Genomic DNA, 24,369 nt, shown 5'->3' on the forward strand with positions numbered 1-24,369 from the left:
ATATTTGGGAAAAATCATCACTTTATGAGATCTTTAATGTGATGGAGTAATAAATAAAAGCGTTGATAATTATAATAAACTGTTTTATTATAGAAACGATATTCACAATAATTCTCACCAGGTATACACTGATGTTAACAGTAGTTTTTATTTATTTTTTTCGAAGTACCGTCAAGATAACATAAAGGTTTAATTTTTCCCAATCTTACATCAATATATAAATATCTAATATATATATGTATATTATAAGCAATACATATTTGCAATCAAAACAAACCTTATCCGTAGAGGGTAAATTGCTGATACTTTAAAAGTATCATTCAAAAACCAATCAAGTAGATCTTTTTATTTTGAAATTAAAGAGTTAAAGCACTTCAAAAACTTTGAAGAAGTTTATAGATAAGCAATTTAGGAAAATTGTCTACATACAAAATAAAAAGATCGCATTTTTAAGTAAAGAATGATCTTATAACGGTAGAAATTGTCGCGCATAATTTCTATTTTCGTTGATGCACAAGCATAAATTCTTCGCCAATTTGAAACGAAATCAAGAAAGCGCATCATTTTTTTATCGAATATTTTGGGATTTCTATATCATGGAACGCATTAGTGATAAACAGTTTAACAGTTACAGAAATAGTGGATATATCTTAAATAATGAAGTACTGAAATCACACAGATTCCTCATTTCAAGAAATATCAACTGACAGGTCCTGATTACATTCAGGAAAAATTATATGTCATAATAAATCACTCAAAAGCCAGCAAGTATCAAGTTAACCCTCAAATGCAATATTTCTAGCATCCTCAATTTTTTAGGTTTTAACTTTGGTAAAAAAAAAGTTTTCTTTCTCTCTCTGAATAATATCAAAATAACATTAATTTCATTTACTTACGCACAAAAAATAAAAAAATAAAGCAAAACTTTCGTAATAATTTCTTACGTCTTAGTTTGCGTTCATATTTTATGGTAATACGCATTGAAGGATTAAACACATGGAAATTGTATGATATTTACAAATGCATGTTAAATTATTTCTAGTATGAACACTCATGAATATTAAATTTAACTCTCATGAATATCAGATTCGAGCATTGTAAAAAAGGGTCATACATAATATTTCACATATTTATTATTAATTTACAAATTTACAAATTGTAACTTCCCTTTTCACAATCCACCAACAATAGCAAGCAATATTTAAAAATAGAAGTAAAAAAAAGAAAAGGAAATTATACATTCGATCTGTTTATCCCAACTTATATTTTGTAAATATTTAGACGAAGAACAATCCGTTATCCTATTTCGGGAACTCATTCACACACAAAAAGGAGAAACGTGACAAAACACAAATCAGAATTTTATCTTAGAGGCTGTTGACGATAAAAAAATCTTCGAATGGAATCCAAAAAGTGAACAGATTGAAATGTAACAAAATAAAAAAAATCTAGGTGGAACGTTATGTACTGCCGAATTAATGAAGGAAATTTAGGATTAAATTAACATACATATCAATGGAAAAATAAAAAAAAAATTAAAAAAAATAAACGAAACAAATTCGTCGCTTTTGTCTATATAATATAAAAGCTGTTAAACTTGTTCTACTTCCTCGTGAAAATATTTAAAATACATCATAGAGGCAATCACCATACCAGAGTTGTCGAAAAAAAGAGATTCCAAATCGGGCCTGACTGATAACCTTCACATGCGAGCAAATTATTTTTTCTTCATTTGTAGCAGCATATTTTTCAAGGACTTCGATTTACCCGGCGGCTCGTAATTTTTAAAAACTGACGTCGAATTTTCATTTGAGTCAAGCAGGAAATCCTCGTATTTGGGAGTTGGCGAATCAGGTTTTAAGTGGACTTCTGGTTCTGCAGTTAAACTCTCAGTCTCTGCATTTTTTCCTTTTCTCGATTTCATATCTTCGGAGTATTTAAAGTTTATAAATTCCTGTTTATTGCCATTCACTGCATTTTTCATCAAACCGAGGGTCGAACTTGTTGAGATGAGTGAATTTTTGGTGCTTTTGGGTAATTTGAAATTTGGAGGGACGATTCCATTAGATTTATCCTTCGTATTTATTTCATTATTTGGAATTTCTTCAATTTGCAATGGATTATCTTTAATCATTTGATTGTAGGTTTTCCTGTAATTTTTCGCCAATCTGTTACACGGATCAGCAAGATGTGATTGATCGGACAAGTAACTCATAACATCCCATTGCTCATCATCATCACTTGTTATGTCAACGTCATTGAAAACACAGAGATTCTTTCCATTCTGTTTCGGATCAGGATTCAACAAAATCTCTTCGTAGACAAGATCTTTATCAACCTTCAAGTCCTTCGATTCTGGCAATGCCTGAGATAGAGTCTTCTCTTTTGATAGCTCTAAATTTGCTACAGGATTTTCAGTCTTAGCTTCAGATATTTGATCATTATCTTGTTTGGACGACTCCGTACATCCAGGTATCAAAATTGTTTTACATTCCTTTATTAGATCTGTACCTTCTTCATCGTCTGAGCTAGATAAATCGTCAGAATCCAAAGACTCAATGCTGCCGGAAGGACTCTTAAGGTTCATCAACCTCTCAATAATAATGGGTTTAGGCGCTTTTACTGAAAGAGAATCCACTACATTCAGAATTGATTCTTTCTCATTCTTAAAATCGTTATTCAGATCAAGAGAAGAATCAACTTGTTTCACAAATTCTTCTTCCACATCTATTAAATCAGGCACCTGATCCTTTTCATCTAATAAATTTGACAAATTCTTTTCTTCAAGAGAGCCGTTTGTTAAAATCGTAGAATCTAATTTGCAACTTTCTTCAGCAAGATCGTTGCTTAAAATCGAAGATACATCATCCAAAGTCGACAATTTAGGCTCTTCGTTTTCAAGTGATTTCGATTCTCCTATTTCCACTAATTCTACTAACTCCTGTACTGAACCAGAAGAAGAGGGACTTAAATCCGGAGTACTGGATTTCGATCGTCTCCTTTTTTTCGATTTCCTCTTCTTCCTTTTGGTTTTCACTTCCGGCTCTGGCGGTAGTTCCGCAGCAAGTGCAGCCATTTTAGCATTGAACTCTAATTGCTTCGCAACAAATCCTTTCATCAGAGAAGAAAGCTCAGCGTTCTTGAATTCTGGTTTGGCTTCATTCTCCGTAAGATGAACCAGGGAAGAATAGGGATCCTGAAAAGATCTGAGTTTCTGTGCTTCTATATATAACTGAACTTTTTTTTGATCTTGCTCCTCACGTCTTTTTTCCTCCTCTTCAGCTTCGTCGGCTGATTTCGGCTCTTCGGCCTTTTCCACATCAGCAGTTTTCTCAATTTCAGATGGCTTTTCAACTTCCTCAATTGTTTTAGCTTCACATGGCCTTGAAACTTTTTCGGCATTTTCAACTTCAGCAGGTTTCTCAACGTCAGAGGGCTTTTCAAGATCCGAAAGTTTGTCAATGTTAAGAGAAATTTCAGGTTCTTCATCTTCATAGACATCCTGCAATTCCCCTTTCAGTATGCTAACCATTTTAGAAGATATTAGGCTCGCCTGTTTCTTGTAACTATTCGCCAGCAATCTCTGTTTCAATTTTAATAATGGAGAGACGCTCGTTCGAGAATGCTTTACATTGCCAGCTGGCAACCATTTGACATCTCTTTCATATTGGGCCGAGTTAATATCGTTGTCGACAATAAACACAGTGGAAGAATCAACCAGGGAAAGACCATCTCTTTTTGAGATTTTTGTTGAGAGATCCGCACATCTTGTATATTTATTTTTAATCGTCGCAAATTGACCCTCGCATTCTTCCAAAGCTGTTCGAATCGCTGTCCAATTAATGGGTTCCATTCGTCCACTACCTCCGCATTCACTGGTTATATTTCCGAAGAAGGTCACCTTCTTCTTCTCTTCTTCGGGATTTTCTTTCAGCAAGAGCGGAGAATGAACTGGAATTGAATCGCTGTCTGATTCGGTGGTAAGAGGCGAGTCGGGTTTTGGATTTGGAAGACTTTCGTCATCTTTAGAACCTAAATTGCATGTCTCAGGTTGAGAATGGGGAGCACTCAAGTCTACAACAATTTTTCTTATAGGGGCTGGACAATCACGTTTTTCAACCTTATCCGTAGAAGTCTGTGACTTCAGCATGAACCTCCTAAGCCTTTCAATCTTCGATTCAGATCCTGCTGACGAGACAGATTTTGAACTAGCGGTTTTAGGACTTTCTGACGTTTTTTTATACCCCGAGGAATTTGAATTATCTTTCTCGGCATATTTGGCGAGTAAAGTCTGGGTTCGTTTCAACGCTAATAGACGACCTGGTACAGGCTGACTTTCGAGAGGTTTAGTTTCTACAACTTCTGGTACTGCAGTTTTAATTTCGACAGTTCCACTTTCTGCATGTTTAACATCAACGAATCTATCGGATTTTAAAAACTTGTATTCTATACGCGTTGACTGATGGTGCGCATTTCTTGATCTTGTTTTCAAACAATTCTCGTCGTTTTGTCCTAGAATTTCACTAGGATCCGGCGATTGTAGTGATCTATTGTTTTTGTTTATCGATTGATCTTTGCGTGATACAGGAAAAAAGGGGTTTTTATGCGCGCTTTCCGAGTTTTTATTTTCGCGTGACAGTCGATTAACGGAATTTTTTGCGTTCGCGTTATTATAATCATTAGAATCGCTCAAATCCGAATCGTCGTAATCATCATAGAATTCATGAATAGCGTTCGGATCATAACCCTTTCGCTCTAAACATTCCCGATAATGAGAAAATGCAAAATTCCGATTCATTATACGCACCATGCGTCCTTGTTGAGCGTATTTTTTTAGATACATCCAATCGTTGATGTGGAAGTCTTCGTCTCCTCGAGTGTCCGTCAGAGAAACAAGCAACGAATTTTCCTGCAAATCAAGAATAGAAAATTACGAAATATGGACACGAGTTTAATTTAAATTCCGAACAAGTAGAACATTTTTCAGGGATCAGAATCACTTTAGAAATCAAAAATAAATTATATAGTGGCATACGTGTTGAAAAGTAGTAGTAAAATGATAGCAAGATTTTTTTAAAATAATAAACTCAGAATATCAATTACGCATGGAAAGCTAAGAGTACTATCACTTTTCAACTAAAACAATTTTAAATTAAATGCAGGTAAACTGTGAAATTAAAATTTTTGAACTTTCATACATTTAGATTCAGTTCCACGTTATCATTTTCAATGCTCTAAATTGAAGAATCAATCAATGCATTTAAAAATTTTCAAAATTACTTGAATCATTTTTAGCAATTTTAAGCTAGGAACACTAAAAATTGAACGGTTATATTTTTTAAATAAACTGAACACTTCTTGAATTCAAAGTTGAATTATTTTTATTTTAAATAGTTTAAAACCTCTTAAAATGCTTAAAAATTTTATTTCAACATCTTGAAACATTTACATGCAATTTTACATTTTTGTCAAATTTCAAATTATTCAAAATAGTTGTTTGGAACTTCTAAAGATCTTTTAAAAATATTAGAATTTTTCCCTAGTTGTGTTTTAATATCCTTTCAATTTAAATAAAAATTCATAAAATGTTCCACGTTATGTTTTGATAATTTTGTAAATCTTTTTAAATCTTTTTAAATACTTTATTCAAATTAATTTTTCAAAATAGAAAATAATTTTTAAGTTTCCTATGAAATGTTTTTTATTATTCTAAAGCCAAAATTTATATTTGGTTTCAAAGTAGGCCGTGGACTATTGGCATCGAAATTTTGGTACGAATAACCGGATTTTGTCGGTACACGTCGATACTTCTTTTAAATTATTTTAAATAATTTTCAAGTTCTTTAATTAATTTAAATTTTTTTAACTTCTAAATATCTCTTTAACTTACTCGAATTTTCTTAAAGAATAATAAGTGTTCAATTGTTATCCATACATCAAAATTCAACAATTGGACTTAAAAATTAAATATTTTTAAACAGATCAATTAAGATCGTAAAATTCAAAGTTTAGTTTTGAATTTGTCAGATATTTCTAAATATTAAGTAATTGTTCTTTTACATTTTGTTTACATTTGTTTAAGACATAAGTCTTTCCAATTGAAACAGTTTTATTTATAAATTTAAAATCTGAACATTGTAAAATTTTGAACTGATTCCGAATCGTCTTTTAAAATCAATTATAATTTATTTAAAAAAATTTTTAAGTAAAATTAAATTTAAAAAATCATTAATTAAATTATATTTACTGTTGATCAACTAAAAAAGTTTGCTTTCTTTAAGTCCTTAAAACTGCATTTTAAAATTCTTTAAATTAAATATAGTTTCGCGACATTATTATAAATGTTTTTTCTTCTTCAGTTTTTAGAGAATTAATTAATCTGTTTAAATTAGAAAGCCAAGGCAACTTACATCACAAAATATTCATAAATATCGTAGCAGCATCAAGTAATTAATAAAATAATACTAAAAACATATTAAATCATTTTTTCAATTTATCTCTAAAGTACATGAATTTGAATAATGATTCAAACAAATTTTTATTCAATTATGTAAATTATTAAAATAATTAATAATTATTATGAATTTGCTAAGTGTCGTTGAAAAGAGTTATTAGAAATACATTCTTTGTTGCTTTCGTAAACAAATGTAGCCTATTCGTAAAATAATAGCCAAACCACACATTCTTATAAAAATTGTTTAAATAATTAATAGATCTTGGACACTTTTACTAAAACAAGCATATATTATACATTGCATATTTTTATTGATATTAGTTCATTACTGAATTTTAGCTAAGAATGAGCTTTATTTACTGATTATTCGTTTTTGATTGTTGAAAATTAGATTATTTAGGTTGAAAATTCATCTTTAATGGTTAAAATGTAATTGTTTAATTCTTTCTAAATAAGAATCCGTTAAAATTTTTACTAATATTAATTAATAACTGAATTCTACCAAACAATAAGCTATTTTTACTGAGTAATCTTTTTTGTTTGAGAATTAAACTACATATTTTGTTGAAAATTTGTACTTTTGGTACGAAAATTGATCTACTTTGGTAACAATTTCATCTTTACTGAGTAAAAATGCAACAGTTCGGTTCTTCCTAAATTCGTATCAGTTGAAAATTTTACTAATATCAATCAGTAACTGAACGCTAGATAAGTATTAGCTATTTTGTATGATGAATCAATAAAATCTACTAATTTTCAGTCAAATCGTTTTTTTTCCGTACAGGGTGCCCAGCGATTCTTAGGAATGAAATTCAATGTCTTTTCTAGATTTTCCAAGTCAAGAAGTCCATCAAATAATGAAATAACCGTTCGTTATAGATATAAAAAATGATTAATTTCATTTTTATTAGCCAACAATTTCTAAGGAAACCAGAACGATAAATAAACAAATTCTAAATTTTTGCAAACATAATTCGTCTTTGAAAACCTTTAAATCTTTCGAAGTCTTTTTTGATCTTTGCTCGTGAAACCTCTTTTGCGTTCGTTTGAAATCATCGAAACCTTTTGAAATAATTAAAAATCTTTGAAATCTTTGTGAAATCATTCGTTATTCATTTGAAATCATTTAAATATTTTTAACCTGTGTAAAATCTGTTAAAACCTTAGAAATCTGGTTTACCACCTTTTTAAAATCTTCAAAAGTTTTTTAATCTGGTGGTGTACACGCATTTTTCAAATCTTTGAAGTCCTTCCAATCTTTTTGAAATGTTTCGAACTATTTGAGAAATTTTTGTGAAATCTTTTTTGATTGTTGAAATCATTGAATTATTTGAATCTTAGTGAAATTATTTAAAATCTTCTAGAATGTTTTGAAATCGTTTTAAATTTTCAAAATTTGTTAAAAACATCAAAATCTAGTGTGCTGCATCCTTTTTTTTAAATCTTTGAAATCCTTTAAATCTTTTAAAAGTATGAAAGGCTTTGTGAAATATTCGAAAATCTGGTGTACATGACTTTTTTATATCTTTGAAATCCGTGAAATTTTGGTAAAATGTTCAAAATCCTTTTAAATATTCATAAATCTTTGAAATATTTAGAAATCTTTACTCATGTTTTGTAATCTATTGTGCACTCAAAATCTAAGTGGTAAAACCCTTGAAAAATCCGTTATATGACCATGACTCATTCTAATTTTTAAATTCAATTCACATCGAAATTTTCAAATAATAATTTTCATAATTTGTAAGCTGAGTATTAAAAAAATGCATACTTTAACATTCTATATTAGGGGAGATAAAATTAAAAACCAATAAAATTATTCATAATATTAAAGTCGGTAAATTTAAATCTATAAAATAATTGGTAAACTCTACCAAAAATGCCTAGAAATCTATTTATTCTATAATGAATAACAGATAAATTATATCTTGATAAATAAAAAAACTTTTCAGTAACAAGATTTTTTATAAAAGAGATTATTCGCATATCAATAAAATAACAGTATTAGAAGGAATAGAATCGAATACAAGGTTCGCGTGAAAAATTCAAGATTTTCAGATTTTCAAGGGGAAAAAATGCAATAAACCCAGAATTGGTTGAGAATGCAACTGTTTTGATCATCTTGTGTGTTAGAAATGTAACTGTTTCATTAAACATTCAACTATGTTGTTTTAAGGACATATTTTTTGGTAGAAAATCAATCTTCTTGCTCGAAAAATTATCTTTTGAAATAAAAATTCATCTACTTTCTTGAGAATGCAATATTTTTGCATGAAATGTTAAGAATTTAAAGTGTCTCAATTTTAATTGAATATCTTGTGAAAATTTTGAGCAAAAATTTCAGCCGATCAAAACCCGTGACTATCTCCAAGCTACTTTTTAATAAACATCGTTTAAAAAAACTGTTAAATATTTCATGAGAATGTTTTACCTCTTCATTTCTGGCACCGATGGTGGCAATTAGCGGGACCGAGGTCCTCTTAACAAATTCCCATGTGATGGTCTTGGACCATTTATCAGTTTCGTAGGGCCTCACGTTGAATAAGCCGCATGGAATCGCTTGCGCTGGTAAATAAGAAAACCGCCGGTGGAGAAAGTATAATTCATCAGGGAGGTAGGACTTTACAGTTCCGTAGTCGTAAAAGTGTACCTGAAAAATATATCAATTTCATACAATAAGGGATAAATTAAATAAATTGAGAGGTAAAATAATTAATTTAATTTTCCTCTAAAAAATACGTGGCATTCTGAATAGATTAATAATATAATACTAAGGACTAACGGTCGAACGTCCATCTGGTAATACTGTTTTGATTAACCCTCGATGCCACTTTTGGGCATAGACACAGGCGACATTTAATCCTTTCTCGAGCATAATTAAAGGAATCTGGTACTTCGATTTGTTGTTTTCATAGTAGGCTCTGAAAATAAAAATACCTCTTTGTAATTGTTTCTTATACTGCATTTATAGTAAAAGAATTGTTTTCGTCAAACTTTAATAATTCCACATTATAATGTATCAAAATCTTTTTTGATTTAATACGGGTTTGTGAATTTTCATCAAATTCAAAATTCCGATTATTTAGAACACTAGAAGGCACTGAATTATACACGGAATTAAAAATGTTTAAATGATATAAGTAGATATTATAATAACCTGAAGAATAGTCTGTAACCTGGCGCAATATTCAGAAGCTTTAACAAGTTTTGAACAATACTCAATTTTCTAAGATATTTTATAATATTTTTAACTAAAATGATTTTATCTACATTTGAATAAGATAGAGCCATTTCAAGGATTTCAAAAAATTTCACAAAGATTTCAATAATTTCACAAAGAAAATTTAAAAAAAAAAAGTAAAATAACATAAGAATGTGAAGAGAAGCTGAATTATGATTTTCTTAAATCTGTTTTTAAGATGTTTCAAAATTGAGTTATCCTATCAGGGCACCAGATTTATGTAAACAAAACGAAAAAAGATATGTAGACGTTTTTTTAAAAGTTATATTGAGCGTTCCATTAGTCAAATAAAAATGTAATATTTTTGTTGATATTTCAAAACATTTTAAATTGATAAAAAAAAAATGCTGTAAAATTACTTTATATTATGATTTACTATCGAAAATTGTGAACATAAAAAATTGGGAATAATTTTCGCATATATAGGAAATGTTTTATTTATAATAAAAAAAAGATTACTGAAATTTATGTTAGAAGGGGCGGGGGGACATTGTATATTGTTACGATAGCATTATAAGGGAAGAGGTAAGGTAAAAAATCGTATAAAAGCGTAACGTAATATATACCATAAAGGAACTTAAAAATTCCGATCATTTACAAAAATTTCGCAGATTTCAAAAGCTGTCGCAAAAATTTTAAAGGAATTCTAAAAAGCAAAAAAATATTTCAAAAAAATTAAAAGACTTCACAAAGATTGCACAAAGCTGTGAAAGAATTTCACAAAAACTTTAAAAGCTTTCAGAAAGTGTACACAATGGCGGATCCACAGAGGGGCGATGAAACTTTCGCCTTCCCCGTCGGAATTAAGCAAATAACATTTTTTAATTCGTATATCAGGTACATAAAAGTCTCTTCATTAATTTCAGGCCCCTAAATTATCAGTGAGTAATTTTTTTATTCTAAAGGGGCCGTGCACAAATAACGAAGTTTTTTTTTCTTAAATTTTCAAACGCGTAACCCCTTTTTGTTCGAGCTTTAGGGTTTGCCCCCCACCCCCCAAACCTATCTATAATAATTTTTCGACAAATTTATTTTCGAGAATTTATTTAAGTCGTCCAAAAATAACGTGAGATGATTTAGGGGGGGGGGGCAGATCTTACTTTTTCTCATTAATTAAAAAAGTAGTTCCAACTTGCAACCCAAAAAAGATGAATTCACAACCAAAATATGTCAAGGTTGATATTTTAATCAACAAAAGATTTCTATTTAAAATAAAAAAAACAGTTGAAACAAAAGACGAATTTCAACCAAATACTTGAAACCTCATTAAAAAAATAGTTTTTTAGTCAATAAAGAAAAAAAAATTCCAAAATAAAGAATTTTCAAGTAAAAGTACGAGCTTTCTACAATACAGTTGAATTTTCAATAAAATAATTACAATTCTAAACAAAAAGATAAATTTTCAACCAAGAAAATTAATTTTCTACTAAAGAAGACGAATTCTCAATAAAATACATACATTTCTAACCAAATATTTGAATTTTCAAACAAGAAGATTATTTTTGCACCAAATAGTTTAATTATGTATTTTCACTTCAAAATTCACTTCGTAGATTTCTGAAGGGAAAATATGGGACCAAATGCATGGGATTCAGTTGATTTTTGCCCTATTTTGATTATATCTTCGTAAAAGCTCATTTTTTCTACATAAGTTTATTGAAAAAAAATATTTTTTATTTTTCAATTGCCATCTAATGAAATGATAAAAATTATTATTAATTACATGATAATACAGAAATAAAGTTTTGTTACATGCATTTGGTCCATTATTTTCCTCTCAGTTTTTAACGAAGTGAAATTAGCTGATGGTTGATGTGAAAACTCCTAATTATCTATCAAATTGTTGAATTTTTAAGCAAAAAATTTAAATTTTCTAAAGAAACAAAGTAATTTTCAGCAAACAGTTGAAATTTCAGTTAAAAAACATGTGACCGTTCACCAAGAAAGGAGTTGAATTTTCAGCCGAAAAGGATGAATTAAAAAAAAATGTAATGTCAGGGAATAAGAATCAATCATACATTTTGAGGCCGAATAATTTTAAGCCACTCTTAAGCTTCCCCAAAGAAAACCCCGTAAGTGACAAATTTCAATTTTACGTAATATTAGGGTTTATTGACATTTTAAACTTTTTTTTAAAATAAATAAGCATTAATAGGTAATTTAAGAATACCCAGTATTTTTGAAACTAATATTTAATTGTTGAAATAACTTTATTTTGTTTAGTTTTAGTTTAGTTTAGTTTTAATTGTTTAAACAATTGAATATTAGTTAACAAAAGACTGAGTATTCTTAAATTACCGATTAATGATTGTTTTTTAAAAACGTTTGAAAAGCGTCAAAATTCATGATTGGTTCTTATTCTCTGACGAATCATGAACAATATACTGAAACAGTCGCGTTTAAATATCAGATTTACAAAACGCTGACTCTTTCCCATGTTAAATCAATGGGAAACTTCATAAGGGCCACCATAGTGTAGATAGGATTTCAAAAGTGATCAATCCCTCGAAGGTATAAATACCAGAAAATTGTTTACATTAGTAACTAAATTATAAAAAAAAAAAACTTACTCCAATTCGTACATCAATTTTCTGAATTTTGGCAACTTTCTTCGCAGCTGGATCCAGAAGAACGAGGGCGTAAAAACTTCGGAAACCTCAACTTCTTCAAAATCATGTTCCTTTCCAAGCACAGTGACGCTAATGTGACCCACGGTTTCTTTAAGTTCCATCACTCCTTCAGGGTACAACTTCTTAGTTGTACTCGGATCCTGTAAAAATAAAACATTACAATGATTAATAGTTGTGCCAAAAATACCTTAAGGTCTCACAGTCCCTATAGAATAAAAAATAGGGGCCAAAGGGTACTTTTTAGCGTTCCAAGGGAAGCGAATTCAGGATAAATTCATAAAACTTCAAAACAATTAAAATTAAATTTCAAAGAATTCAAATGAATTGGAACACATTTTTTAAATCAAAACAATTAAATTTATTTCCGTAAAACTGAAATTAATTCATATGATTTCATTACCTTTGCAATGACTAAAAAATTCAAGGCAATTCAAAAGAATTTAATCAAATGCATATGAATTCAAAATGACTAATGACAATACCTCAACTCAAGTTATTAAATAAAAAAAAAATTAATTGATTTGAGCAGAATTGAATGAATTTGAAAGAATTCAGATTAAATTAATAAGGATTATTATTAGGACTCTTAGGAATCCCTTGAAATTGTTTAAGTCTTTTAGGCCTTTAAATCTTTTAAAATGCCCTGAAATATTTCAGTCGATAAACCCCCTTCAAACTATTGAAATAAATTTTAAAAATTCGGGGAATCATTTAACATTTCCTAAAATATTTTAAATCCTTGAAAATCTTTTGAAATCCCTTACAATTTTCCAAAGCTGTTGAAAATGACAAGGAATTTGAAAAAAAAATACCTTATAATGTTTTAAATCCTTTAAACATTTATTCATTTTATCAATTGATTCTCAGCATCAAATAAATGAATACTTTTAAAAAGTCAAAAAAAAGGCATTGAATTAAATAAATTTGGTAGAATTCAGGTGAATTAAAAAAAAAACTATAAAATTACAAAGAATGAAAAAATTTTTAGCATAAATTAATAAGAATTCAGGGTGAATTCCAAAAGCTAATGTCAAAACTCTTAAAAATTTGAAACTCTACGAAATACCTCATTTCTCTTGAATAAATTCTTGAAAATCCACGAAAATATTATTAAATTCCGTGAATTTTCTATGAAATCTGTTGATATTTCCTAAAATCCTGGAAAATATATTAAAATACATTCAAATTATTTAAATAAATTAATAACTCCTCGGAATCTTTAAAATTCCTTTCAAATATTTTAAATCCTTTGAAACTCTACGAAATACCTCACTTCTCGTGAATAACTTTTTTGAAATCCACTAAAATATTATAAAATTCTATGAGAACAGTTCCTGAAATCCTTGAAAATGTATTAAAATACATTGACGATTTTTGCCGAAGTTTCGTGAACATTGTAGTTTACTTCTTCAGGGGTAACCTGAAACTAAGGTATCAGGTTATGTTGTTCTTATGCATACTCGCTACGATGCCTGTGATTGACCAGAACGCCCCACCGTAGGGACTGGTCAAACCTGATTGGCCAATCAAGACTTTTTTTTTTAATCCGAGAGGACGGAAAGCCAAATCGGATTGGTATTATTGGGAATGGTTGAACTGCGATACGCCACCTGTTGACAAAAATACGAACTAGAAAGAATAGGTATGATCTTAAAGTTGTGCATTAATTTTTGTATAACAGTGTTTTAACGATTTTTGCTGTGGAGTTTAACGTATTTATTGGATATTAAAAGTAAGTATTTATTGGAAACAAACGATTTTAGATGGAATTTACATTTTATAAGGTGAAAGAACATACTTTTTCACAGAAATATCTGTCCAACTGTGATTTCTATCCTTTTTTAAAATAAATTTTCAGTTTATCAACTGTGAATCTAAATTAGTAATGTTTTTTAAAACTAAACTGATCTATAAGTTTTTAAAAGTGAATGATTAACTTTACATTTCCAATTTTAAAATAACTTCAAAATAATATATTCATAAACAAGGCTTTTATTAAATTTCAAATATTATTTCAGTCTAAAATATTCCATTTTTAAACCATTCAATTTGAAATTTTTTAATTAAGAAAAATAAGAATGACTTAATATTTAGAAATATCTGACTGTTAATTTAAAATCTGTAATTATAGTTAAATATTAAAAACTAAATTTTGAACGTTACATTTTAATAGGTTTATTTAAAAAAATTCAATTTGTAAGTAAAACGGTTGAACTTCGATGTATCAATGACAATTGAACACATATTATTCTTTTAAAAAATTCAAGGAAGCTGAAGAAATATTTAGAAGTTTTGAAAAAATTCAAATTCAATTTAAAATTTCAAATGATTTGGAATAATTTAAACAAAGTGTGTACGTTTACCGCCAAAATATAGATTTTGGCAGATTTAGAACAAAAATTTCAAAAGATCTTAAAGAATTTGGAATGGCTTCAGAAGATTAAAAAAAATTTCATATGAAAATTAATTTAGAATTTAAAAAGAAATTTAGAAAAAATTGGATTATTTTAATGGATGTTTAGAAGTTCTGAAATAATTTCAAAAATGATAAAAAAAATTGAAGAAAAAAATGTAAGCAGCATACAGATGTTTCAAGATTTTCAAATAAAATTTGGAAGCATTTTAAGGCTTTTTCAACCATTTAAAATAAAAATTATTTAACGTTTAATTTAAGAAGCCTTCAGATTATAAAAACATTTAATCGTTCAATTTTGTATGTTTCTGGGTTAAAATTGCTTTAAATGATATGAACTCTACAATTTATAAAAGTTAGAAGAAAATATTTTTCAGTTTAACTGCATTTAATTAAAAATTGCTCAGTTTTTATTGATTAAAATGGAAAAATTGTTAGCCTTAAAGTTCGATTTTTTAAATTTCATTAACCGTGAAAAATGTTTGCGAACCGGAAAATGACCGAGTATTTTTTTCTTGGATTAAAACGGCCACCCTAAATCGTCTATTATTCTTATTCTTCGCATAATCTGGATAAAATTGGTCGCTACAGACATTAATTCAATTTTATTTAGACATAAATTCATTGAAACTTACGTGAAATAGTGAAATAATTATGTTTTTTTTTTTTTAACTATTTGACAAAAATGTGTTTTTTCACTGTCTAATATGGAAATTCTATTTAAAACTATTTGTTTTTTTATGAAGATTTGTTTTTAGTATTCAATCATTGTTTTGTGATGCACAAAACTGTCGTAAAAACACTTTTATGCAAAAATTAATGTACAACTTTAAAATTGTACCTACTCCTTTTAGTTCCAGTTTTGGGCACCAGGTGGCGAAATGGTAGACCACCATTCCCAATATCTAATGTCCCTATTGGTGTTATTAGGGTGTTTTAAGATTTCGACTGCTTCTCTATGTTTTCTCGGAAAGAAATTCATAGTCCATAATTAAAAATTCGGAATTTTGTACACGATTGGAATCTGAAATATCTCTTTTTATCAAAATGAATCATCGTGAAAGCATTACATCTAATATTAATTCAGAAATAGGTTAACCCAAGAGTTAATTTAATGAAAGAAAAGTTATATTATTGGGATCTGAAGAACTTGAATATGCCACCTGGTGACAGAATCGGAAAGCCCTGAGCGTAGGTAAATTCTGACGGGAAGTATAGGCGAATATACGAAAATAATTTTTCTACAGGTTTTTATAGTGAAACCGGGAAAAAAATAAAAAGTGATAAATAAAAAGTTACAAATATAATAAATCAAACTTTATCAATAGAATTTTCGACACGAAAATCGAAGAGCAAAGTGTTTGGTTATTGCTTTTCTACTGCTCGAAAGCATGAAACTTCGGTTTTTCTGAAATGTAAATGAACTCCTATTTACAAAAATTATGAAAAATCTTACAGTACATTTACAGCATTATCTGACAGTATGACTCATGAAATTCAAACGGATTTTCAAGATTATTCCACTGTCAGTAAAAATGATTGAAGAAAAAGTTATAATCATCAAGTATTTATCGTTTTTATTCGTCAATCAATTTTCGGCATTCTGAGTGAAAATAATAAAAGCAGGTTCTAAATAAAAATATTATTTTAGGTACAAATGTATAAACATAACCTCAAATCTGAAAAAAGTTAATGCTGGAAGCTTGCAAATAAACTTCAATAATAGAAACTGAAGTTCTCTTTTCCGCAAAATATAAGGTGTCTGCATGTAAAATTCTTTCTGCTTCTACGAAATTTCTACATGCCGGTGTAGATTTGGTGAAATCACAAATTTCAGCTGTTACTTTAATTTTTAAGATTTAAGACTAATTTTCAATGTTTTTACATGAGTCTTATGAGACATCTACCTACTGCCGCCGGCTATATTGCTTCTCTCGCTAGTTGTGCCCACAAGATTTCAGATCCCAATGGGCTGCGCACAGGGTACCATAGGGACCAAATCTTGAAAATAGGGTACTTCAAGGAATATAGGGACCGGTCTGTGAGGCCTGTAGCTTAAAAAAAAGAAAGGAATGCAAATTTCGAATTGTATGCAGGATCAAGAGACTCACCAATCTTCCTGGAAAAACTTCTGGGTCATCCTCACCATCGTCATAAAGACTATACTTGGAAGCCAAAGTTTCTCTTGTTTGTGGTTCCTCATTCCGCAAATTTGGTACAGGAAGTTTCGCATTGAACACCTTGTAGTCTCCTGCATTCGTAGGCCTTACGCAATGAAAAATCGACGGCAGTTGAGACGCGAATTCACAGACGCTGTTGAATCCCAATTCCAGGTAATTCAGCGGAATACGAAATTCCTCCAAATACTTCTGAGGGAGGTCAGCACACCAAATTCCGTCAGGATGATTCTGAATGAGGTTCGCTAGTCGAGCTCGGATCCTCTGATTGATCAAGGCACTTCTATCTTCGATGTAATCTTGGTCCAAAATGTTATCATCATTCACAATATCGTTATCCTCGCCACAGTCTTCTCTATTGTAAACGGCCTCCGCCAATCTTCGCGATTCTTCGTAATGATTTTTGTCTTGCGAATGATTGGTGTCGTCATATTTATCTCTCAAAGAATTCCCCATATTTCTAGAATCTCGAGCATAGTTTGAAGTTTCTCGGTAAGAGTCTTGTTTTCCGTGAGAGCCCTCTTCTCTATAAGAATCTTGGCTTCTGTGTGAATTCTGATCTCGGTAAGAATCCTGAACTCTATATGGATCTTGCTTTCCGTAATAATCCTGCTTTGTCTCCTTGTATGAATTGTGGCTCTCGCAATTTTGTCTGGAAGTCTCCTGGTCTCTATAACCATTCTGCAATGATGCAGCATTATTTTTTAAACGATCTTGTTCAACTTGTGCTTTAATAAATCGAACTATAGATCTTTGATCAACTTTGCATACCCGTCTAGGTGGTTCCGATGTTGGTGAGGGATATTTGGGTGGTATGTCGTCCGCATCATCGGCATCATCGTCTTCGCCAGTGAATCTTATGAGCATCTGGGCAGAAGGTGCCGTTTCTGTCATTACTTCAGCCGGCGGATTCGGACGTGAATAGCTATCATTCGAAGATGATTGACTGGAAGCGCGCAGTCGTGGAGGTGGAATGTAGGTAGTAGCACTGGGACGTTGAGATGTTGCTCCTGTTCGTTTCGCTGGATACAAATTATTACCGCAGATTACAACTTCATGAGATAATGCTCTCAGCTGACGCTAAAATGAAAAAGTAGATCAATTATTTCGGGTTATATAATACATCGCACTTTCTTCTGCAACTACGTTTTTTTAAATAATGAATTATTATACATTTAAAGAGTTTAAATTGAAACTTTTTAAAGAACTAAAGTCACTTAAACTAAGACTTCATTTAAGGATAGTATTATCCACATTAGCATAGACAAGTTGGCCGCAAAACTTCATTTTAACAACTCTCACTTTTCCCTGACTAACATTTAATTTTTCCTGATCATCAATATTGAAAGACTAATATTCGAATCTACTCAAATTTTCAATATAGAACGAAAAGTGACTAATTTCTAAGCATAAAAGTGACTAAGCGTTAATAATGTGACCAGATTTTTTAAAGAAGAATTTAAGTTTTGAGACTTCAAAACAATTCAAGTTAAATTAAAAAGAATTCAAATTAACTGAAAAAAAACATTCATTGCAGTAAAATTAATTTAGTGACATTTAAAGGTAATGAGAAGAATGCGATGAAATTAATAAAAACTTAAACTGAATTTAAAAAAAAAAGAGAATTTGGTTAGATTGCATAATAGGACAGTAACATAGTCAAATCGCTCCATGTATCGTTGAATTAAAGATTCTGATAATTTGTTGAGAAAAAAAAATTGAAATATAAGATTATAGAGAATAACGATTCGGAACTTTTTTCTTTTTTTACATCGGAAAAAAACATTAAAAACCAAAAAAATTCCCCAAATTAAATTACCTTTTAAGAAATAAATCATCGTAAAATATTATTAGAACTGTTTGAAACTTTCTTGTACACACAAAATATGCCCTAGCGATACGTTTTTTTCAGTCTTTCTATTAAAGGAAGATATTTGAAAATTTTCAAATGCAACAAATACTTGAAAAGCTCTTCATATGATTGAAACATTATGTCATGTGAATAAATTCTGTGAAACAGATTAGCATATTATAAAATCCCTTTGATTCTTTTAAAATAATTTAAACCAAAACTAATTAAAAACTATTTTCAAAAATTCTTGGCAATTTTTTAATTCAAATCGATTCACAAAATCATTTTTAAATATTTTAAAATCCCTTACAATTATTGAAACCAATAAAAAAATCCTTAGAATATTTTAAAATACCCTAAAACATTAAAAATATTTTTATACTTTTTACAACTCTTGGCAACACCTCGTAATCTTTCAAAATAACTTAAAATATTTTAAATCATTTGAAATGTTTTTAAACCCCTTGAAATTTTTAAAAGCTTTCTAAAACTCCTAGGAATATTTAAAAATATCATAAAATCTTTAAAATCCTTTGGGATACTTTCAAATTATTGAAATATATTACAAATTCATTGGAATCTTAAAATACCCTACACCATTTCAAAACCTTTGATATTCCATGAATCTTTTTAAAGCTCTTTAAAATTTCTTGGAAATTTAAAAAATATCCTATAGCTTAAAAATCCTTTAGAAATAATTTCAAATTATTGATATGTATTAAATCTTTGATATCTTTCGAAATCCTTTAAATCTTATTAAAGCCCTTGAAAATCCCTGAGAATTTTTCAAAATACTTTTAAATCTTGAAAATCCTTTGAAAATCTTTCCTTTGATTTAAATCCATTAAACATGTCTTGGAATTTTGAAAATGATATTTAACCTTATAGGTTCTTTAAAATCGTTCCATATTTTCCGAAATTCTTTACAATCGCATAAAAATGGTTTAAATCCCTTGGACCTTTTAAAATAACCTAAAATATTTAAAATACTTTTGAATTTCTTGGAAGTTTTAAAAATACCATAAAATCTTTTAAACCCTTAGGAATACTTTAAAATTATTAAAATACTTTGAAAATTTCTATTTCCCTTAAAAGTGTTCAAAATACCCTTAAATCTTCAACAGTTTTCAGAAACTTTTCATTTATTGAAATATCTTAAAACACTATAGGTTCTGTAAAATTGTTCCATATCTTTCAAAATTATAGAAATTCAAACATTTAGAAACAGAAATAGACTGAAGTCATTTGAGAAAAAGGCACTAAAAGTGACTGTGTGGCAGCTCCTGGGAAGTTACTTATAGTGCTTCTTACTTAAAATTGTTTACTTTTTCCATTTTTTTTTCAAAATTCCTTCATTTCCTTGGCCAAAATAATTCCCCGACTTTCCTCTGAATTGCCACGCCTCCCTCGAACTGCAGCCATCCTCATAATAATTTTTTTTTAAATATTAACTTTTAGCCCCTTACAGCCCCCTGGCTGTTTTTATGATTCTTTTGTTTGTTTTTGTTTCAAAAACATTCAGTTTGTTTTTCCCTCAGCAAGTGTAACAGAAGGCACAACTTATTCATATTTTCCGTAATTTTGAGAATAGAAATACGAATAAAGTTAATCCAGTAAATGGTCTATTTGCGCAGAATACAACAAAATTACATTAACTTAAGATTTGGGTCGCGTGAATCATTAAAGAAGAAAATTTGAGGTTATTATCACAAATTTTGTAGCCTTCTAATTTAATCCTTAAATTAACATCACTTTTTCTCTAACCATACAAAAATAAACCATTGAGTAGAATCACCTGGTACACATTTCTTCATCTGGAAATTACGAAAAAAAAGAAATAACTGTGTTTGTTGTCACACTTGCTGAAGGGAAAACAAACCGAACTTTTTGAAACGAGTAGTAAGGAAAAACACATAACTACGCCACAATCCAAAACAGGTCGTTCTTTCAACGATTCACTGTGAATTCTTAAATAATATATAATTACAAGAGAATTTCGGAAACAACTTTACACATACTCAAAACTTTAGCGCCAACGAATAACTGTTGAATAAAAAAAAAAGTCAGAAAATTCGCTTAAATTTCAGTTTCTTAATTTTGTTTTTTGAACATAATTTCAATTTAACATGATTGCTGATTAACCCTTAAAAGGTAAAGGTGGGTCACTCGTGCCTCGGCAAAAGTTTCTCTCTTTGCTAGCTTGCAGAGTTTATTTAATTATATTCTTTAAACAAATAATCGAATCGTCAGTATAGTGATTGATCCTTATACTAGGATAGTTGATAGCATTTCATGAATTCTGCGCAAATTTTTAGAGCACTTCAGAGCATTTTATAAAGCGCCGAGCACGAGTGACCCACGTTCACCTTTAGGTGCCAAAAATAACTTTACCATTTAAGGGTTAAATCTGAAAACAGTTCGTTTCCTTTATCACGCGAAAATCACCTCTATTTAGTCAAATTTGGAACTTCATTTAATCACTTTATAGTACGAGGCTGATTTCAGCAAAAAAACTTTTGAATTCCCGAAATCATTTCGCTAAAAAAATAAATTTGACGAATACAAACTGACCTTTTTGGAAACTTTCCGAATTTCAGTAAAAAAAAAAAAAAAAAACAAAAAGGAAGATGATACCTCGAGTTCATTCCGGGAAATTTCAACAGGTCGCGAAACTTTATTCACGTATTGTATCGCCCAATCTAAGTTGATACCGTCCGGGTACATGTTGACTTCTCTGACGAGGTGCATCAGAAGTGTGGAATTAATGCTAACCTGGGGTCTGCCTCCAGCGAATCCATAGGATGGTCTCTGCGCTCTTCTGTGAGAAAATCTGTTTTTGCTGGGCCTTTGTCCTTCGACCAGCGTACTCACGTGTCGCGATTTTTCCGAATCAATCCCGTGAACATACAAAAGCCCACCTCTGTTCTCCAACCACAAAACATTACGAAGTTGTTTTAAAAAATCAATTAGAGACTGGCAGCTAAACTCTCGGAATGGAATGTGTTCGCCCTCAAATTCATAATAATCTTTGTTCAACTGCTGCACAGTTACATCTCCCGGACTCGCGACTAAACACGACCTGATGGTCGTTTCCACTTCCTCACGTCTTTTACTATTTAATAGCGACATTTGTCTTTAGTATACTTCATCTGCGAAACACGAAAACGCAAAACATTTGTTACACGCAGCCACCGCGTCAAATTTCTAAACCGAAATCTTCCGAATGTTCGAGGCCGACCTAACCTCTAAATCGCGGTAGCCACTCGATGAACATTTACTTGCCGTCACTCATCCTTTAGTTTTTGATCAGGTAGAAATGCGAAGCGAACATTATAGGCATAAATATAATTGAACCCGGTGTCTTATGACGGACGCAAACAGAGAATAACTTCGAAATACTTAACCCTTTGTCTTGAACTAAAACACCACGCGTGAACCTTACCGAATAACTTTTCTCAGAAATGATGACCGCGGGAAACGAAATTGCTTGGATTTTGAACTGGATCGAATTCACGGATTTCACACTTTCGGATGAACTTATGGATCTTAAGTTAAAGATTTACGACTCATTTTTTTTAAGATATTGAATATCTTCAAAGGAAAACGATTTTTCGTTGAGACATTAATATTTGTTTCAAGATTTTGCGTAGTATAAAAGGATAATGTTTCTTGCACTGTCAACATCCGGTGAAGTTCAATATTCACAAGATTAGACCAATAGGAGTTCAGAAATATGTGCATGGGTTATGTTGTAGCAATCTTTTTGAAACAGCGAAATAATTTTTACATATTTTTTAGATATAAAAATACTCTGGGATTTTTTTTAATGGGTATGTGATAAAATATTTTATAACTTGTGTATTTGGGTTGACACCAGATTGGAATTCCATTGGCTTTCTCCAAATTTTATCTTTCTGTAATAAAGGCAAAGGGAATGCATCTAAAGCTGGGGGGGGGGGGGGGGGGGGGGGGCAGAGGGAAACAAAACCGGAAGTTTATAAACTGAAAGGTGGAAACCTTAAAATTCATATCTAGGCGAATTTTCTACCTACCTAATGTACTTGCTTGGTACATAAACTGAATAGGGTTGTTTACGCGTTAATTTTTTATTATAAATGATGGCGGCGATTGTATTTGAACATTTTTACAATTTTTACAATATTATTACTCACTGGATGTAAACAATAGAGGTAAACACTTACTGCAACCTGTCCTCAGCATCAACAGTGACAACTGGCGACAATACACAAACTCTCCATAATGCCAAGTAAACACTTTTCTTCTCCTTCCTTCACTTTCCACCAAGATAAAACGGGAGGAAAAGCAAATCTAGGAATGAAAATGAAAGAAAATAAATTTAAATAAAATTTGTGATTATAGTGTGTCATTCATATTAAACGTAATAATATTTAATTAATTACTTAATTAAATCAACTGAAAACTTTAGAGTCGAATTTTATATTATTTTAATTAATTTGATAAATTCCAACTAAAATTCAATTCTGTAAATAAAATTTTATTTATATTATGATCAAAACTTTGCCAATTAAAAAATTAATCTCAAATGATGAAACGGATGAAAAGGAAATTTTGTATGTGTCTTTAGGTTCTTAGAGAGTGTGTTTTATTTTTTAAATATTGGTAACAAATTTTTTATAAAGAAATTTTGGTAGGTTTCTTGAACTTTTAATTTTTTGTTACTTTTGTTACAAGTTGCGTAACTGTAATTCCGAGAGAATACTAAAAATGGTAACTTTTATTTTTAGAAAATGTGTTTTGTTTTTTAAATCTTGGTACGAAACATTTTAAAGAAAGAAAGTTTCCTGAGATTCGTGAATGTTGATATTTTTTGTTAGTTTTCTTACAAGTTATGTTACATAAATTCGAGAGGAATCTAATGTTGTGACTTTTTTGTTGTTGAAATTTTTTGTTAGCTTTGTTCAAAGTTATGTAACATAAACTTTGCAAGGAATGGAAAAGAAGGCCCTTTTTGTTATTTTTTACCATATGTTATGTTTGCTTACAAATTTTCATGAATGAAAGTTTTCTTTAAAAATAGTGTTTTGTTTTTTAAATCTTGGTAACAAATTTTCAAGAAAGAAAGTTTTCTGGCTTTCACGAATGATGCAATTTTTTGTTTCTTTCCTTACAAGTTATGTAATAAAAAGCACTTAGAGCAATAGAAAAGAGGAAATCGTTTTCCTGGTAAATATATGATTTTATCTTATGTTAGGCTTGCTTACAAATTTCCAAGATAGAATGTTTGCTAGGTTACATTAATGATGAGATTTTTTGTTAGCTTTGTTACACGTTAGGTAACAGAAATTCTAAGAGGAATCGAAAAGGATTACTTTCATTGTTAGAAAATGTGTTTTGTTACTTAAGAATTTATATTTAGTAATGTTAAGGGATTTTCAAGATTTTTTTAAACGTTCTAACAAAATTTTATTTAAATGGACTACAAAGTATTGATAACTACATATTTTTAGGTTCTTTTTCATTAAAAAATGTTGAAAACTGGGGGCACACTTTTGATTTTAAAGAAATGGCGACCATTTTTCAAAAAATTTCGATTTTCGAGTTTCCAAAAATTCGGTTTTTG

General features: G+C 29.9%; 1 protein-coding gene across 4 annotated transcripts in view; it reads right to left on the reverse strand.

The window, feature by feature from the left end:
• LOC117179433 overlaps positions 1 to 23,085 on the reverse strand; it is a 35,598-nt gene extending 12,513 nt beyond the window's left edge. Inside the window, exons 1-7 of one of the 4 annotated variants that reach the window (XM_033371215.1) lie at positions 21,540 to 22,389; positions 17,687 to 17,995; positions 16,850 to 17,596; positions 12,266 to 12,465; positions 9,237 to 9,375; positions 8,886 to 9,104; positions 4,808 to 4,909 (exon numbers count right to left, since the gene is read on the reverse strand). In XM_033371215.1, coding sequence (XP_033227106.1) covers positions 4,808 to 4,909; positions 8,886 to 9,104; positions 9,237 to 9,375; positions 12,266 to 12,465; positions 16,850 to 17,596; positions 17,687 to 17,995; positions 21,540 to 21,896 — 2,073 coding nt within the window. In that variant the 5' untranslated portion in view covers positions 21,897 to 22,389. The other 3 variants (XM_033371216.1, XM_033371213.1, XM_033371214.1) reach the window with 3 other exon arrangements.
• Between the last annotated feature and the right edge of the window lie 1,284 nt (positions 23,086 to 24,369).

The sequence above is a fragment of the Belonocnema kinseyi genome, chromosome 9 (genome assembly GCF_010883055.1).
Source record: "Belonocnema kinseyi isolate 2016_QV_RU_SX_M_011 chromosome 9, B_treatae_v1, whole genome shotgun sequence".
Taxonomy (NCBI): domain Eukaryota; kingdom Metazoa; phylum Arthropoda; class Insecta; order Hymenoptera; family Cynipidae; genus Belonocnema; species Belonocnema kinseyi.